The sequence below is a fragment of the Peromyscus californicus genome, unplaced genomic scaffold, assembly GCF_007827085.1.
Source record: "Peromyscus californicus insignis strain IS unplaced genomic scaffold, ASM782708v3 Scaffold_15__1_contigs__length_86483966, whole genome shotgun sequence".
In the NCBI taxonomy this organism is placed as follows: domain Eukaryota; kingdom Metazoa; phylum Chordata; class Mammalia; order Rodentia; family Cricetidae; genus Peromyscus; species Peromyscus californicus.
In genome coordinates, this window is record NW_026294447.1 from 78,876,158 (window position 1) to 78,889,130 (window position 12,973).

The window sequence follows — 12,973 nt, forward strand, 5'->3', positions numbered from 1 at the left end:
GCGTAGTTGCTGGGTCTTCACCGCCATCTCCGAGGAGGCACTCCCATTGTGTTTGCAGACGAGGACCATGTCGTAGAGCGGGTCACTGTTGCCTGGGACATGGCAGACACAAAGTGGAGCCGGAACCCAGGCGCGGGTGCCCCGGCTCGAGACCCCTCAGGCTTCGTTAGCTGTCAGGCAGGTCTGGCTTTCACGGGGTTCTAGAGTCCCTACGATCTGCCTAAGTCCCCTCCCTCTCTGATCCCATAGGCATACCCTGCAGGACCTGTGTAGACTCTAGATTCCTCTGAGCTTGGTGTGATAGAAGGGATGAAGTGAGGGACTCCAGCTGCCAGCTCCCCAGGCTTCCTGTGGAGTCGGGAGAGTTGAGCCAGCTCTGCAGGGTTCAGGGAGGGAGCACTGAGGGAGACTGGACCCCCTGGTTCAGCTTAGGGATTTGTCCTCCAGGTGCGGCCTGGCATGTCACTGTTGTATCTGGGGTGTCAGAGCTCCTGAGACAGGGATGGCTGGCTCCATGAGGTTTCAGGAGAGAGGCTTCCCTGTCCCTGGGTGTGCCCCAGTCAAAGGATTTGGGCAGACCTATCCTTGAAGAGGCATCCCTGCAGGGGGATTAAGAACCAGGGACCTGGGTGAGCAGTTCCAGTCCCAGCTGTCCCCTTGATCAGCGGGAGGAAGCTGGAGCCGCCCACCTCGCATCCCTGTGCGTCGGTTCCCCCATCACAGAAGCAGGGGTATAACAGTTCCTCTTTGATGGATGGCTGTAAAGAGGAAGAGAGTTAAATAAATCTCCAGGACTGGGCTTGGTCAGTGCTTTCTCTCGCTGTTGCACTCCTGAGGAGGCCCAAGGGAGTTGGGACAGACCCTCCCACTCTCTACTCCTGGGCCAGAGCCCAGCACATGCCCTGGGTAGGCAGAGGTGCTAGAGCAAGGGACCCCATCCTGTAGCACCCTGCTTTCCAGTAGCGCCCTAGGGAGGACTCTGAAGGAGACAGTTGTTTAGCATGAATCTTAAAAGGTCTTATTAATAAAAACAAACCCGGAGCCAGGTATTGGGGTGAATGCTAGAAGATCAGAGAAACAGAACAGGCCACAGCTAACCTCACCTCGCCAACTTCTCAGCTGATCCTGTTTCCTCAAACTGGAAGCCTCTGAGCCCCCATCAGAATGGATCTCAGCTGAACTGCTGCTAAAAGCCTAAAAGCTTAACCAGCTCTAGGTCCTGGTCCTCATGCCTCATATACCTTTCTGCTTCCTGCCATCACTTCCTGGGATTAAAGGCATGTGTCACCATGCCTGGCTGTTTCCAGTGTGGCTTTGAACTCACAGAGATCCAGATGGATCTCTGCCTTTGGAAGGCTAGGATTAACGGTGTGTGTGTGTGTGTGCCACCATTTCCTGGCCTCTATGTCTAGTGGCTGTTCTGTTCTCTGACCCCAGATAAGTTTATTAGGGTGCACAATAGATTGGGGAACACAGTATCACCACACAGTTGTCCTTCCAATCGTACACTGAGATCCGATGTCGCCTGACCACAGGTGCAGCAGTTCCAGGATGTGGCCACCCGCCTGCAGACAGCGTATGCCGGGGAGAAGGCAGATGCCATCCAGGGCAAGGAGCAGGAGGTGTCCGCAGCCTGGCAGGCACTGCTCGATGCATGCGCTGGGCGCCGAGCTCAGCTGGTGGACACGGCAGACAAGTTCCGCTTCTTCAGCATGGTTCGTGACCTCCTCTCCTGGATGGAGAGCATCATCCGGCAGATCGAGACCCAGGAGAGACCCAGGTGAGAGGTGTCCTCAGGGACGCTCTAGTTCAGTGGTTCCCAACCCTCCTAATGCTGCGACCCCAGAATACGGTTCCTCCTGTCGTGGTGACCCCCGCAACCATAAAATTACGTTTGTGCTACTTCATAACTGTAATTTGCTACTGTTATGAAACATAATTTAAATATCTGTGGTTTCTTTCGACCCCCAAGGGGTTGTGATCCACAGGTTGAGAACCACTGCTCTAGGACACCCCAGGAGAGTCAAGGCTCCTCCCCTGAAGGATGGTCCCAGACTGCCCAATGCATGGGAATTCCTGAGGGGTACCAGAGACCTGATCTGGGTTCACAAGGGTTTATCTTCTGCTGGGAGGACTGACTTTTTCAAAGTAAAAGGAGAAAGCTGTCAGTCATATCGATTCTCCAAGGGGACCATGACCACAGTTTTCAGTGAAAGTACATGACTCGTATATCCAGAACCGGACAGGCTCAAGACAGTTCTTCCCCAGCACTGGGATGTCAAGGTCACTCGCCTAAAGCTCTGTATAAGTTGACTGTCCGTAAGGGGCAGGGTCAGACTCATGGGCAGTTGAAATCAGGTGGGGCTGGACCTCTACCTCAGCAGGTATTGGGGACCTATCTCTGTCCCTCTCCCTCCGCCTCCGTTACTTTAATTTGCACGCCATCCTTGACCTATTTAAAGTTTATCCTCCTGCGGTATTCATATATTCCCAATTATGCAATCATTGCCCACAATCTAAGTTAGTATATTTCATCATCACCACAAAACAAAACCAAACAAAAACATTCCCATGCGCAGTCACTCACTATGCTCCCTCTCTGGCCCCTGGGGCAGCTGCTTTTCTACTTTCTGTCTCTCTAGATCGACCTATTCTCTATGTTTTGTATAAATGCTGTCACATAGTACATTGTCTCCTGTGCCTGGCTTCTTTCCCATAGCCTGTTTCAAAGGTTCCGCCAGGTAGCATGATTCAGTACCTCATTCCTTTTTGTCGTCAAATAATATTCCCAGGCTTCACTGGGGTCCTTCTTCCCCTTGCTGTGGCCAATGAAGACACTAACATGTTAGTCTTGCTGCTGGCACTGGGCCAGAAGAGGAATTCCAGGCTAGCCAGAGAGAAGAAAGGATCGGGACAGACTCCTCGAGGCAGGTCTGAGTGGTCCGATTCTGTCTCTCAAACTGCATCTCTGCTCTGGCCCCTCCTGCCCCCAGGGATGTCTCCTCTGTGGAACTGCTCCTGAAGTATCACCAGGGTATCAAGGCTGAGATCAACACCAGGGCCAAGAACTTCAGCACCTGCCTAGAACTCGGGGAATCCCTGCTCCAGAGGCAACACCAGGCCTCAGAAGAGGTGGGTCCCTCCATGTCCCTGTCCCCATGCTTGCTGGCCAAGCAGCTCCAGGGAGTGGAGAGGAGAGGATGCCTCCAAGGAGCTGAGGTGCCTACAGACCAGAAATCATAGCCTTACAAGCCTGTCCCCTGCCTTAAGGAGATGGGCGCTCAGTAAAGGAGAGCGAGCCCGTGCCTACCCAGTGCCCACATGTGCACGTACTTTCTGAGATGTTGACCCTACTTCACAGCTGAGACGCCTACAGGTGCCTCAGAAGGATGAAGTGATTTTCCCAAGGCTACACCCGGGGCAAGTAGCAGCGGCAACCCTTGAATCCAGGCTGTGTGACCAAGCTTGCTCTTCGAAGCTGTCTGGGACTGCCCCCGACGGTAGGGAGCATCGCCAAAGCCTGGACTTCCCCCTTTCCTCTCCACAGATCCGGGAGAAACTGCAGCAAGTGGTGTCCAGGAGGCAGGAGATGAATGACAAGTGGGAGGCCCGCTCGGACAGGCTCAAGATGTGTGAGTATAGCTCAGGGCTGGGGTCCTGAGGGCAGGGTCCAGCGCCTCCTACTGGAGGTAGCAGTACCACACCGTGCCTGGAGGAAACTCCATGGCAGTACTCGGGGACAACGCTCTGGGCCACCGGCCTGAGGGGAGGCAGGCAGAAGGCCTGGGCAGCCACATGTTCCACCCTCTTACCCCTGCCTTCCTCCTTCCCATCCACTCCAGCCCTGCCTGTGCCCAGGTTGGTGCCCCTACTGAGTTGTGGCTTGGGAAGGCCAGGTAGCACTAGTTTCTCCTGGGTCCTTCTAGTAGTTTGTTCTATGGAGGTGAGGTGCTCTGTCCTCTAGCAGCTAGAGGCTGAGAAGAGAGAGAAGAAAATCTTACCTCCCAGGTAAGGTATCCTTGCTGTGAGCAAGGATAAAGCCAGGACTAGTTAGGACCCATGCTTGCTTGTCTGTCACTGTGTGAGAGAGACAAGAGCAAGAATTTGAGGCAGGGGATTGCTCCCTAAAGCAAGACAATGTGAGCCACCGTGGAGCTGGTCCCAACGGCTGCTTTAAAAATATGGCTGTGGGCCGGGTGGCAGTGGCGCACGCCTTTAATCCCAGCACTCAGGAGGCAGAGGCAGGCGGATCTCGGTGAGTTTGAGGCCAGCCTGGTCTACAGAGCGAGACCCAGGACAGGGTCCAAAACTACACAGAGAAACCCTGTCTCAAAAACTAAAAAAATAAATAAATAAATAAATAAATAAAACAAAATATATGGCTGTGGCTGTGCATAGTGGCACGTGCCATTCATCTTAGCACGTGGGAAGTGGAGGCAGGAGGATTGAGTGTCTGAAGCTAGCCTAGGCTGAACACCGAGACGCATTTCAAAAGCTAAGGGCTAGGGATGAAGTTCAGTGATAAAGTATTTACTTAGCATGCACAGAGGCCTGGGTTTGGTTCCCAGCACCACAAAAAAATAAAAATAAAAATAAAATATATACATATATAAAATTTGACATTTATGTAAGTAAAGTTATATACATGAAAAATATTATGTATCTGTGTAACCACTGGTAGAGACAGGGTGAGATTTACATGTAAAATTTTACGTGGCTATGTAACCATTGGTAGAGACAGGGTAGGTCTTTAGTGTGGGGGCAGAATGATTTACACAGAAACTCACCACTGAGCAAAATACCCATGTAGTCGAGGGATCCCTGAGTGCTAACTGGCCCTTGGGCCTTGTGGGTGGGCTTGTGGCTTGTTCTCATCACAGTGCTGGAGGTCTGCCAGTTCTCGAGGGATGCCTCTGTGGCCGAGGCGTGGCTGATTGCCCAGGAGCCCTATCTGGCCAGCCGGGACTTTGGACACACAGTAGACAGTGTGGAAAAACTCATCAAGAGGCATGAAGCTTTTGAGAAATCCACTGCGAGCTGGGCAGAGCGCTTTGCTGCCCTGGAGAAGCCCACCACGGTGAGCTGAGGTCATGGGGTGGGGGGCCCGCACGCAGCTCTTGGGATGGGCTGTTCCACGGTACTCTCAGCCAGCTGTCATGTACTTGTCAGGGTAAGAGGGTGAACAGGTACATGAAAGTACTGATGTGTAAGCACCAAACAAAGGATGTGACTCGGGGTTTCAAATATTAGGGCATGTTGGGGTTCAGGGCCAAATTTAGATCATCTGAGACTGTAGCTCCCCTGTGTGGCTGCTCTGACCTCTTTACCTTTTCCTCCCCCAGCTTGAGCTTAAGGAACGCCAGACTCCAGAGAGACCCACAGAGGAACCTGGGTGAGTGTCAGCACCATATGCCTATGTACAAGAAGCCAAGCATGCTGTAAAAGGGGTGACTGGGGAGGAGGAGGAGAAGGAAGCGACTGATCAGCAGCTGTCATGTGAACAAAAAACTTTTGGCCTCTCCTGGGTCCCCTGTCAACACAACTCGGAATGTACGGAGCTTGAGAGTTGTGTTACACCAGGCACAGAAGCCTGAAGCCCCATACAGAAAGGAAGGGGTGACTAGCCGTGGCTGTTGCTATGCCAACCTCTCCCTGGGGGATCCCCGGACACGGCCCTTTAGTCTGTCTCGCACGGAATTCACCCATTTCTGAAGTATTTATCTTCACTTTTCCCATGAAGCCTTGGGGCATGTCCTTGCTGAGCACCTCCGGGAAGGAGAGGCAAGGATCATGCACTGGACGTGCTCTGAGCTCCCACTGGGTGGAGAGCCAGAGAAAACCAGGCCTTGGGAGAAGACACCTGTCACTAAAGAGGGGTTGTGTCTTCCTTAGGCCTCAAGAGGAGGAAGGCGAGACAGCGGGCGAGACGCCCCAGGTCCACCATGCCGCCACTGAGAGAACATCCCCGGTCAGTTTCATGTCCCGCCTGTCTAGTTCCTGGGAGTCTCTGCTGCCTGATCCTGGTCACAAGGAATAGGCTCAGCCAGGGCAGAGGAAGGCGAGGACAGACGGGGTGATCTGCTTGGTCCCCACCCTCACCCTGCCCTCTCTAAGGAGCCTCCTTTAGCTCAGTCGACTTTTATACTTAGATTTTATTTCTTAAATAAGTACTCTCCTTCCAACCCAGAAGCCAGCCCACCAACATGATTCCGCAAGTTTGGCTTTATCTAGTCTAATCAATTTTATGGGATCAATACATCTCACCACCAGCACAGGGGAAACACTTCATACAGAGGTGATTCTTTGGGGTACATGGTCTCCCCATTTTCCTTCAAAGTCCGTCCTTAGCACAGTGCCTCCTTCATATACATGCTGGCACATACATGTACGCAGGCACATGAACCAACAGACCGACTCCTCCTGCCGGAGCCACCCACAGGCATTCCATGCAGCCAAGTGTAGATATCCACCCTTCCAGTAGATTTCCTCTTTCTCGGCAGAGCCCATCCCCCCCCCCCCCCCCACAGGCTATGGGTCATAGAAGTCTGACTATGGAGAGAGATGGCCCTAAGGCAAGATCAGACTAGAGTCCTGCAAGTGTGGAGGAGAACCCCAGAGCTCTGAGCACGGCAGGGAAGCCCCCAGTTTATAAAACAGAACATTGAGCCAGAGCCTTATCTGAGCGGTTTAAAGAAAAATGGCTTCCAGAGGCCCGGGACCTACAGCCTTAGCAGTTTCTTCTGGACCCTGAGAGCCTGTCTGTTCAGGGAGCCTCGGCGGCTCTGACTCAGGTTGGGGAGATGCTGTGGGGAGTAGCTGGCTGAGAAGAATGCAAGAGTCCACATGGGATTTGCCCCAGTGCATGGATCCCTGTGGCATGTGGCTTTGGGGATCACAGGAGCAGCAGATACTTCGTGTACCCTCATTCCCAGAGGCCAGGTGAGCATGAGTGTGAGTGACCCGAGTAGGGATTTAGAAAGATTAGCATCCTCGATGGGAACTTCTGCTACACGGGCTATCCCTAGAAAGATGCATATACTTCCCTGTGCAAAATCCCTGTTCAAACACACACACACACACACACACACACACACACACACACACACACACACCCCTCAGTTCCTTTGGTCTCCTTTTCTGAGGTGTACCAGCCCATCATGCTCAGCAGAGGGCACTGTTGGGCTCTGCTGGAAGACCTCTCTCCGAAGATCCTGCTGCTGTTCCCATCACCCTGTCTGTAGTAGACTGTCTTCGGGCTCCCTTTTCCCAGCACCAACTCCCCTGACCCCATCCCCACCCTCACCCTCCTCCCACCAGAGGGAGAGAGAACTCAGGGGCTGATATGGACTGTGGACAAGGGTTGGAGCCGTCCCTGCCTCCTGCCTCCACCCGCGCTTCTGCCCTGCATCCCTGTGTGTCTGCATGCCGCGGTGTCCCCGGTGTGCGGGCTTCATGACCACCTGAGCATCTCGACACCATTGTCTGTCATGTACGTGTACGTCTGTGCAAGTGTAACTGCGTGTGCACCCGAGCCACCTCCATCCAACACTTGAGTACCACTGGGTTGGGAGGAATAAAATTTGATTAAATCTGAGTGTTTCTCTGGGGGGGGGGGGGGAGTAAGCCCCTATGGGAGACCCTTGCTGAGGAACCAGCCACTCACCAGATGGGAAAAGCAGCCCATGTCTGTACCAGAAAGCAACCAGATTGCTAATCAAATGAGCACCAGGCCCAGGGCCTCCTGGAGACAGACTTCCTGCTGCAGCTTCCTTCCAAGCCTTTAAGATGCACGGGGAAGACCTAACTCCAAATCATCTTTGATATGAGAAAAAGGATGGAGCCCATTCAGGCAGAGAAAGCCCAACCCAGTTTCAGAGAGCGCCTGCCATGCTCACTGCAGCCCCGTTTTCCTGCCCTTCACAGAACCTCTGGCCCATCACAGGAAGGTTCAGCTGTCTGCTGCGCCTTCTCTTGAGTAGGCCTGGGGTGCTATGGCTCTCCTGCTGGTCCTCTCTGTGCCGTCTGGTGTCGGGTCCTGTAGTATAGACACATGCTACATTGCTTCGTGTGAAAGCCCTTACTAATGCATGCCGCTTCCTGCTGGAGTTACTATGCACGGGAGTGGGCCAAGCACCCTTGCCCTGTCTGGATAGTGCATCCCACAGGGCAGCACCCTGTGGGCCCCAATCCAGTCTTTCCCTTCCTGTGTGTGTCCAATGCAATGACTGAGCTGCCAAACCATCACTGTGCGATGCCACCGCTGTCCCTGGCCTCTGCATGTTAGAGTGCATTCTGGTTAAAAAAAAAAAAAAAAAAAAAAAAAAAAGTCTCACAGGTAAGTGTGAAGCCAGGGCAAAGGCAAAGTATCACAAGAAGCAAGCAAGGCTTGAAGTCAGAATGTCTGGGGTCTTTGGTTCTGTTGGAACGTTCCGTGTGGGTTTGGAGCCCTCCCCCTCCCCCTCTCCCTTCCCCTCTGAGTCTCTTGCCTTATAAAGGTCCCTTTGTAGGGTTGCAGAACATCTACATCCCCATGTGTCAGCGATGTAGCCTTTCAAGGGAGAGGTTGGGGGAGATGGCTTTCCTGTTCCTGCCATCTGCTCCTAACTCTGGGGCCCCACCAGATATGCTGAGGCCAGGATGGGGTGGAGGAGGTCATGGGCTAGGACATGTGCCCTTGTCCCTGTTTGAGGAAAGGGTTGAGGGGGGCTGGTAGCTTCTTGGTGCGTCTACCCAGAGTGTAATGCGTGAGAACATTCTGGTAAGGGGGCAGACACCCTCCTCTCTGCCTTATGTACCTTCCCTTCTCCTCGGAAAGGCCTGGGGGCCTGCCTGAGAGTCCTCCATCTTCCAGAAGATGTTCTTCCCCTAGGAAGGAGGAAAGTGGACTGTCACGGTGTTAAAGAGGTTGTGAGTTTCCCCGGGTTCAAGACCTCCACACTGCTGTTCCTTAACGACATGGATGTTCTTAGGGGCTGTACCAGACACAGTCTCCTCTGTCTGGAACTGACGTACCCTTCCTGCCTCCAGGTCCCCAAGCTAGACCCAGTGTGCAGTGCAGGGGGATCCTGGGAATGAAGGCCACTCCAGAGAGTGGCACTGTGGGTGTTAATCATGGTCAGGCTTCAGCAGGCTGTCAGGGAAGCATCTTGCCCGAGGGCAGTTCACAGACACCACTTTTAAGTGTGACCTTCCAAGACTGGTGACACAGCCAGCTCCCTGGGGGACTGAGGCTAAGCATCAGAGGAGAGCTGATGGAGTGATCGGAATCTCTCTGATCCTTGTTGTCTCTTCCTTCCGTTGTCTCAGAGGCTTTGGGAAATGGCCAGCACTTGCGGATGAGAGGGGCAGTACCCCGGGGGCTGTGGGGGCACTAAGGTCAGGGGCCCGTGGCCACCTTTGTGCAAAGGCTGTCGGCTGCAGCCCCTGTTGCCGTCAGCAACCTCCCCGTCAGCGCAGAGCTTTAATCGGCAGCCAGCAGTGAGGCTCTGACGTTGGTGGGTGCTGTGGGTGTGGAACAGCAGCTGAGTTTCTTCTTGCCTCAACAGCTTTCCCCGTCCTTGCCCCTCCCCGGCCCCCGAACAGCGGCTTTTTCAGACATTTTGCAGCGAATGCAAATCCTGTTTGTTCCAAATGGGCAGTCTCCGCCTGGAACAAACGTCAGCGTTGCCCCAAACTTGGGCGTGTTTCTGTCTCCCCAGGATGCCTGAGTCAGCGTGGCAAGGGCGTGTCTGTCTGCAGTCTGGCACTGTGCCCTGGCTCCCTGGAGAAACCTGCTCTCCTGGACATTTACCCACAGCTGGGTGTGCCCAGCTTTCTCTTTGCTATGCCAGTGCCTGGCCCCTCTGCTGCAAAATCCCTTCAAATTTGTTGTTTCAAGCTATGTGTCCCAGTGTCCCAGATACTGATGGACTCAGGATGAGACTCAGTTAATGTCTGGTAGTGCCGCAGAAGTAGGTAGGAAACTGGTTACTTGGATGCTAGTGCCTTAGTTAGTGCCGAGGTCCAGGTCACTGAGGAATCCAGCAGCCATCAGCTCCTCTAACGTCAGCACAGGTGAAGCCCACCCCTGAAGAAGCCTCGCTCTCCTCTGGTGGCAGTGGACCAGATTTCCTCCTCCTGTGTCCAAGAGGAGCCTGCAAACAGCCTTCCCACTTCCCTTTGCTTTGTCCAGTGGCCTGTACCTAGTCCCTCCATCTCGTCGAAGCTCCCCGGTAGCAATCTCAGACAGACAGCTGGCCCCTGGGGTATAGTATTGAGCCACTCCACTCTGCTCCCAAACCCCACCTCTCCTGAGAGCCCCTCACCATCCATCTCCTGGCCTGCCATCCATGGGGCTGCTTGCTAACTGCCCGAGTTTGCCTTTTCTTTCCCATCCCCTACACTTCCTGTTCCTCACAAGCCTTCCTTTCTCCTCTGGGGTAGCTGTCTGTGTCCACCCCAAGTGTCCATCTCTTTGGCTGCTTTCAACTTAGCAAACGGATTCTTTTTCTTCTCTTGCAAACAGCTGTCTTCAAACTGCCTTTACAGACTGTCTAGACAACCCTTCTCCCCCCAGAGCCCAGGGGCCAAGACATCAGACACTGGGGAGAGAGTAAATATCCTGAACTGGTAGAGTGGCTGGCTCCGCCCACCCTGCCATCACCTGGTACTCTTTGGTGGCCTAAGGCATCTAGCAGTGAATCTTCTGTAGCACAAGCCCTGTTTCCAGCCCCTTTCAGGTAGCCTGGATGTGGTCACACCACCTTCACAAACTGGCCTCATGTAAGCTGGGCACATCTCACTTAGACTGGGAACCCCATCAGGTGATATTTTTTGAAGGAGTCACAGTATTAAACACACACAAACACCCTTGGACTGAGGAGAGAGCTGCGTTTAGAGCCAGGCAGACCTGTGTCTTCCACCTCCCATTGTTAGTTGTGTGACTGTGGGGAGGTTTTGTCTTCCCCTTAACTCCTGGCTCTCTTCATCTGTAAAAGAGGCTGTGAAGCTTGCAAACGAGAACGTTTGTGGAGGACCTGGCACTTAGCACATGGCCCTTTAGGTCCCATCATCCAAACCCCAGCTTAGAAAAACTGTCCCTCATAGGGACTGTAACATTACCAAGGCCTTAGACACTAACCAGCCTGGAGGCCTCCACCCTTGAGATTCCATCTACATAGGTTCCAGGCTTGTGTCATGGAACATACCACACTGCTAATGTCGAGCAGTCTGTTCTGAGGTCCATCCTTGTGCCCTGGTTCTCATCAACATTAACTTTAGGGAGAAAACTCTTGTTAGTAGAGGATTCTTTGCTTATGGGTACATCTTAATTCACTGAACATCTTCAGAACTTTGTGAAGACCCTGTGGTCCTGAACCAGGATATTTTGGCCTGTGGAATGGATGGTCTGCATGCAGTCCCCCACACCACCTGCTGGCTGATCCAGGGATTACACCTTCAAGTCAGTCCCCAGAAGAAATTGAACCCATTCTGTCCACTTTTCTTTCCCACTTCTCAACATCTGTGAAGTAAATTCCCCACTCCCTTGTCTACTTCCCCCACCCAACCAAGCTTCCTGGCAAGACAGTGTGCTTAAAAGCCAAGCTCACATGACCTGCTTGGCTTTGCAAGGCTCTGTCAAGTTTCCACCAAGACTCGAGTGGCTGTCGCCCTGGCATCAGGAGCCTGGAGTTTCCCCTTGCTTGGCTTCAGTCCCTTGAGGTCCTACAAGGCTCTTCTGGTGTCATTTCTTCCCATAATGCCCCTCCATAAGCAAACAATGCCCTTCTCTGACATGATCCAAGCAGGTGGTTCACTGATCGTGCAAATCAGCAAAGGAACCAGCCTGTCCACTGCATGTGGGCCTCCTCATATTGCAGGCCCACCCTGCCCACTTACCCCCCCCCACTTAGTGTCTAGACACTTTCACCACCTCCCAGCCGGACTTTCCTCCAGGTAGCTCGAGCATCCTCCTCTAGGTTGTCTGCAGCTCCTCTGGGTGATGTCCAATGATGGACACCCCTCAGTGATGCAGAACCTGAGTTTTCCTGATAACCAAGGCCTGAATGCGGAGAGGTCACCAGGGGCTCTGATCACCTCCTCCATCCAGTGCCTGTGCAGAACCTGCCTGTCCTTAACATGTGCATCTCGCTGGATGCAAAGCAACTCTCTGAGCTGTGAGCAGAGTCTCCTTCTCCAGACACTTTCTACCAGGTTCCTCTGCCGGACAGGCACAGTGCTCTTCCCCTCAGTCCACTGCCTGCTTCCAGGAAGAACAAGGGAACTGCCACCTCTTCCTATCTCTTCCCTGGTTTGTTTACCCTTGAGACCTGAGCAAGACTGGTCCTTCTGCACTGGCCATCTGCCAATCTGACCTCTGGTTCCACTGTTGGATGGGGTCATTGTCCAGTTGTTTACTGGAAATCCTTGATGCATCCAGCCCAGAAAGAGGGAGTAACTAACTCATTCAGCAACACTGCAGGCCTCACATTCATTCACGGCAGATTTGAAGCTAGGGCCAGGCAGCCCAGGGAATGGGTGGGTCTCTGGCCAGCCACTGGGCTCCTTTGGTTCCCTGACCACCTACATGCCTAGGCCTAGCCCAGGGTCCTGGGCTGCCTACCTTTCAATGCTGTGGACCCTTGCCCTGACTCCACTAACATGCTGTGTGACCCCAGATCATCCCTGGACTTTCTGGAACCCAGTTTTCCGATCTCTGGTAGGACTGGCTGATGGAGTCATTCCCCAAGACCTCTTCTCAGCCTCCAGAAGTCTTAAGAATGTCTTCTTGCCTCCCGTGGGGTCCCCGTCTGTCCCTGCCACCTCCAGCTTTCTCCGGTGGGCCTTGCTTTCCCAATAAGGGAAAAAATTCCTGACTCTACCTACATTCCTCTCCCCCTTAGGCGCAGCTGCAAGTAAAAGGTCCCAGGGGAAATTCCTAATCTCTTAGGAATTGCAGAGTAAAGACTTCGGCGGCAACCATGCTCATGCTTCA

The 12,973-nt window shown here is 53.4% G+C and overlaps 1 protein-coding gene across 1 annotated transcript in view; it reads left to right on the forward strand.

Annotated features, from left to right (window-relative positions):
* Sptb (spectrin beta, erythrocytic) overlaps positions 1-12,973 on the forward strand; it is a 128,035-nt gene that overhangs the window by 104,887 nt on the left and 10,175 nt on the right. The window contains exons 27-32 of the mRNA XM_052739540.1: positions 1,536-1,780; positions 2,994-3,132; positions 3,548-3,632; positions 4,881-5,077; positions 5,343-5,392; positions 5,893-5,968. Of these exons, the coding sequence (XP_052595500.1) occupies positions 1,536-1,780; positions 2,994-3,132; positions 3,548-3,632; positions 4,881-5,077; positions 5,343-5,392; positions 5,893-5,968 (792 nt within the window). The remainder of the gene's footprint in view (positions 1-1,535; positions 1,781-2,993; positions 3,133-3,547; positions 3,633-4,880; positions 5,078-5,342; positions 5,393-5,892; positions 5,969-12,973) is intronic.